We start from the raw sequence: 5,537 nt of genomic DNA on the forward strand, positions 1-5,537 counted from the left end.
TATTGTGAAGATTCATTGGCTAATGTACCTGCCTGAATCAGAGGAAACACGTCAAGGGAGCATCATTACAAACCCAGCCCCTATTTCGGGAATTACATCAAGCATTTGCTGACCACAGTTTTGTCCATTTGCCTCAACAAGAGCATGTTTTGGAGACGCCCGAGGCAGAGAGGGGACTTGAGAGGGTGCAGAACGACAGTGGTCCTCACAGCCTGGAAAGGCCGTTTCTAATGATTGAGGAGCTGTCTTTGATTTCTGTGATTTCAGGTGTGAGCTCCTGCGCTTTAAAACATGGCTACGACAAGCAATGTGACTGAGATCATTTTCTTGGGCTTCTCCCAGAACCAGGATGTGCAGAAGTTCCTTTCTGCGCTGTTTCTCATCATGTACCTGGCCATCGTGCTGGGTAACGGCCTCATCGTGGTGACCATCACGACCAGCAAAGGGCTCAGCTCCCCCATGTATTTCTTCCTCAGCTCCTTGTCCTTTGTGGAGCTCTGTTACTGTTCTGTCACAGCCCCTAGACTCATCCTTGACTCTTTTATGGAGCGGAGAGTCATCTCCCTCAAGGGCTGCCTCACACAGATATTTTTCCTCCACTTCTTTGGTGGCACCGAGATCCTCCTCCTGACAGGGATGGCCTATGACCGCTCCGTGGCCATCTGCAAGCCCCTGCATTACACGGTCATCATGCCCCGGCGGGTGTGTGGCCTCCTGGTGGGGGCGGCCTGGGGTGGGGGCCTGCTGCACTCTGTGGGACAAACCTCCCTCATGTTCCAGTTGCCCTTCTGTGGCCCCAAGGTCCTCGACCACTACTTCTGTGACGTCCACCCCATGCTGAAGCCGGCCTGCGCAGACCCCTTCCGCATCGGCCTGCTCATCATCGCCAGTGGTGGCTCCATCTCGGTGGTCAGCTTCGCGGGGCTGCTCGCGTCCTACGGGGTCATCCTGCGCTCCCTGAGGACCCGGTCCTCAGGAGGCCGGCGCAAGGCCCTCTCCACGTGCGCCTCTCACGTCGCAGTCGTGGCCCTGTTCTTCATCCCCTGTTCCTTTGTCTACATGAGGCCCTGTGTCACCCTCCCAGCAGACAAGATAGTGGCCGTGTTTTACACGGTGGCCACGCCTCTCCTAAACCCTGTCATTTACTCCTTCAGGAACATGGAAGTGAAAAACGCCATGAGGAGACTGATGGGGAGGAAAGCGATTTGGGCAGAGAAATAGATGAGTCAGTCAGGGAGGATGAGGGGGAAGGGCTGGAAAATTGGGGGCCCCGGGGTCTCACTCTGTCTCGACCTTTAACTGACCAGGTGGCCTAGGGCGAGACGCCTTCTTTCTTCAAGTTTCTCTTTCCTCATCTTTTCGGGGTTGGTCAGGATTGAAGCGGTCTCTAGGATGAAGTCTTGGTGCTGCGCTGCCACATTTGACAGTGACCTTGAGGCAGATTGGCTGGTTTGGTTTTTCTGGACTCTCCCAGAAAACCAGGGGCTCCCTGGGAATAGTGAGAAGGTTGGTGGACAAGGAGAAGGAACTGCCTCAGGAAACAGTGTCCACGGGTCCTTTGTGTTTGAAGAGTCCCGACCTTTGGATTTTTAGATGTGAAAGGTGGAGAGGGAATAGTGGTCACGGCAATGCTTAAAAATTCTGTTGACCCGGAGTTCCTGTTGTGGCTCAGCAGGGTGAGAACCTGACTGGTGTCCAGGAGAATGCGGGTTCAGTCCCTGGTCTCACTCAGTGGGTTAAGGATCCGGTGTGGCCGCCAGCTGTGGTGTAGGTCACAGACCATGGCTCAGATGCAGTGTTGCCATGGCTGTGGCTGTGGCGTAGGCCAGCAGCTGCAGCTTCCATTTGACCCCGGGATCTTCCATACGCTGCAGGTGTGGCCCTAAAACAAACAAACAAAAAACCAAGAGATTCTGTGGATCTGATACTCTGAGGATTTGCCTCGTGGGTTCTAGGCAGGCCAAGTTGATCTAGTAGGTTGTAGTCCTCCAAACAGAGGGTGTTTGGGCTTTTGACTGAGATTCACGGGCACTCCTGCTGTCATTAGACTCAGGTTTTTTAAAGAATCAAATGGAACCATAAAAAGATTTGAAGTGCCTTGAAAGCACTAGACAATGATATCTTAAGTACAAGTTTTATTTTCCATGTGTCATTAACATTTTGAGGTCTGAATTTCTCTTCTGTTCACACCTGTCTGTGCTTCCCCCGCCTCCGTGTTTTCCCCCTTATGTCTTCATTTGTTTGGCCCATAAGTTTTCTCTGTCTTCATCCTCTTGGCTTCTCGCGATTCTTAGCCTTTCCAACAAAGTACCTGGATAACTGCACAAGTACCATAGTGCCTTGGTACTCCCCATCCATGATCACCCCACTCCTTGTCTCACCCGGGAGCTGCCTGTGGATTACAGTGGATGGATTTAACTGCTCTGAGTCCTCACTGCTTGCCCTATGATAGTTTCATCATCCTTTATTGAGTCCTACTGTATGTAACCACCCCTCCCAGTAGAAGTATGTACCCCACAAACTCTAACCCCAACACGGACCCTCACTCACAGCAGGTTTTTTTTTTTACCTCACACGCTTCCAGATTAATCACCTGAAAGCACTTGTCTGATTTCATCATTCCCCTTCTCAAAAGTTTTCAGTGACTCCCCATTGCCTTCTGAATCAACCACAAACTCCTACGTGAAATGTCAACACCCTTAAGGCATGGCCCACACTTAATGTTCTATCGTTGTTTTCCATTACACTCTGGTAAAGCTCACTCTTTCCTGAACATTCCCTAGTGCCTGCCACCTAAAATATATTCCCCATCTCTACCTGTTAATATCTTACCAACCTCCAGTGACCAGCTGAAATGCTGTTACCTTTAGGAAGATTCTATGATTATCCTACCTGGATATGTCCTTTTCCTTCTTTGAACTCCCACAGTGCCCAGTGGGAATCCTTTAAGCACTTTCCTAGCTGTATTTCAGTGTTTATTTCACTCCGTCGGAATGTCACTCTTTTAAGAATATGGCCGGGAGTTCCTGTCGTGGCTCAGCGGTTAATGAATCCGACTAGGAACCATTAGGTTGTGGGTTCGATCCCTGGCCTTGCTCAATGGGTTAAGGATCTGGCATTGCTGTGAGTTGTGGTGTAGGCCGGCAGCAACAGCTCTGATTGGACCCCTAGTCTGGGAACCTCCATATGCCGTAGGAGTGGCCCCAGAAAAGGCAAAAAGACCAAAAAAAAAAAAAAAAAAAGAACATGGCCTAAATCGTATTTATCTTTGTATCTTGCTCTAAGCAACATGTTGTAAAACTCAATAAATATTTGGTCAGTTAAATTTCTCAAAGTCAGTAGTGCTTCAGGTTATAAGTAAACAGTGGTTGTTATATCACTATTTTCATCTCTAAATAATACCTCAATATTGTACAACTCAAGAAAAACCAATAATCATTCCTTATATTGTTTTTGAGAATAATGTTTATATACAAAAAGAAGGAACATCTATGTGTATGTATATTTTACAATTAACCAAGAGATTTCATATATTTTATCTCGTTTGATCCTAAGGCACTCTGGTGAGATGTCTGTTCTAGAGATGAAGAGACTGAATCTTTGGGAGGTCATTGACTTGATCAAGGTCACAGGGGTAGTAAAACCACAAAGCCTGAGTCCAAACCCAGGTTTGCCTAATTTCTGAGGCCGTGTTCTTTCTATACATTCCTTTGCTTCTTTTTAAAGATTACCAAACTATAACATACATCTAAGTCTCTGAATTTTGAATCGGAGGCCTGATAATTTTTTTTTTTTTTTTTTTTACTGTCAGGCATTTCCCTCTAGAATCACTTCAGAGTAAAAAAAAATGTTTTAAAAAAGTGCAGCATGGGAGTTCCTGCTGTGGGACAGTGGGTTAAGGATCTGGTGTCTCTAAGGTGGCTCGGGTTGCTGCTGAGGAAATCCCCTCCATTCTGAGCAGGAAAAGCAGAGCCCAAGTCTTTTTCTAAAGTTCACCTCCAGAGAGTCAGGGCAAGGACCTCCCCAATGAAAGTGAAGGCATGCCTCAGAAAACTCCAATTGGAGTGAATGCTCTTCAACATGTGGTGTTGACTCAGCCCAGCCTGAAACTGCCTTCGCTCTTGGGATGATGGCATTCTCGAGCCTTTCTATTATGATTGCAGACTGTGCCATGAGACTCATAGCATTCAGAGTCTTCTTCATAATGAACAGTGTGTGACGTGTGTGGAACTAGAAGTTCTGTGCTTGGATCATTTATGTATGTGGTTAATGTCAGGAGAATCGGGTAAAATTTGTCTTGCCTTATTGCATTGGCTAGGAGCTCTAGTATAATGTTGAGTATAAGTGGTGAGATTATGTATCCTTGCCTTGTTCTTAGTATTATGGAAAGTCATTCAGTATTTTCATCAATAAGTAAAGGAGGTGAGTTCAGGATCTTCCTACATTGCCCTCTTGAAACACCTCTCTGGTTTTGGAATGTTAAGACAATCTTGCATTCCTGGGATAAACCCCATGTGGTCATGATATATAATCCTTTGTATACATTGCTTGCATTTGATTGAAATATGTTTTATTAAGGATTTTTTTGCATCTCTGTTCATGTGTGATGTTTGTGATTTAAAAAAAATTTTTTTTTTGGTCTGGTTTTGTGGGTGGTGATGCTGGTCTCATAAATGACTAGGGAAGTTTTGTCTTCTCCTTTTGAAAACGTGTGTAGGTTTGGTGTTATTTAAGTATTTGATGAAACCAATGGAATCATCTTGGCTTAAAGTTTTTTGCTGTGTGTAATATTTGTAAACTATGAATTCAATTTCTTTAACAAATTCAGATTTGTGTCAATTGTGTAAGTTGTGTATTTCTAGAAATTTATACTTTTCACTCAAGTTGTAGAATTTGATGGTTTTAAGTCAACGAATGACATTGGTATTAAAACTTTAGGTTGTTCATAATACTTTGTTATTATCCTTTATTTTCTGCAGAATCTATAGTGCTAATCTTTTTCCTTCCACAAATAAAAAAATTGTGATTTCTCTTTTTTTCAGTAGATTATTTAGGCACTCATTAATTTCATTGATATCTTCAAAGACCCATCATCTGGCTTTTACCAGATTTTTCATGTTTTTTGTTTCCTTTGCAATTAATTTCTGTTATCTTTTCTATTCCTTCATTCTACTTTGATTGTGTTTAAATTGATCTTCTTTTTTCCATTTCTTAAGATATAAGCTTAGTTTACAGATTGTAAAACTTTGTTCATTTCTAATATAAAAACTATAAAATTTCTTTAAGCATTGTGTTAGTTGCATCCAATAAAATTTCACATCCATTTATATTACTGTTCAGTTAAAATGTATTCTAATTTTTCAACTGATTTCTTCTTTGACCAGTTGATTATTTGCAATTTTTTAATTTTATGAATAATTGAGTTTTATTACTTGATATCTTGTTATTGATTTCTAATTTGATTCTACTGTGAATGATGTCATTCTTTTTACATTTATTGAGCTTGTTTCATGGCCTAATGTAAGATCTATCTTGGT

At 43.4% G+C, this 5,537-nt stretch overlaps 1 protein-coding gene across 1 annotated transcript; it reads left to right on the forward strand.

Annotated features, from left to right (window-relative positions):
• The first annotated feature begins 291 nt into the window (after window positions 1-291).
• On the forward strand, window positions 292-1,221 carry LOC125124075 (olfactory receptor 4X1-like). Its single transcript, XM_047774250.1, has one exon. It carries the CDS (start codon window positions 292-294, stop codon window positions 1,219-1,221), a length of 930 nt encoding a protein of 309 aa, XP_047630206.1.
• The last annotated feature ends 4,316 nt before the right edge of the window (window positions 1,222-5,537 follow it).

This window comes from Phacochoerus africanus, chromosome 4 (genome assembly GCF_016906955.1).
Source record: "Phacochoerus africanus isolate WHEZ1 chromosome 4, ROS_Pafr_v1, whole genome shotgun sequence".
In the NCBI taxonomy this organism is placed as follows: Eukaryota; Metazoa; Chordata; class Mammalia; order Artiodactyla; family Suidae; genus Phacochoerus; species Phacochoerus africanus.

Bases quoted from the DNA above. Each gene is read 5' to 3' on its own strand.
- LOC125124075 (XM_047774250.1), top strand. From the start codon at position 292: ATGGCTACGACAAGCAATGTGACTGAGATCATTTTCTTGGGCTTCTCC.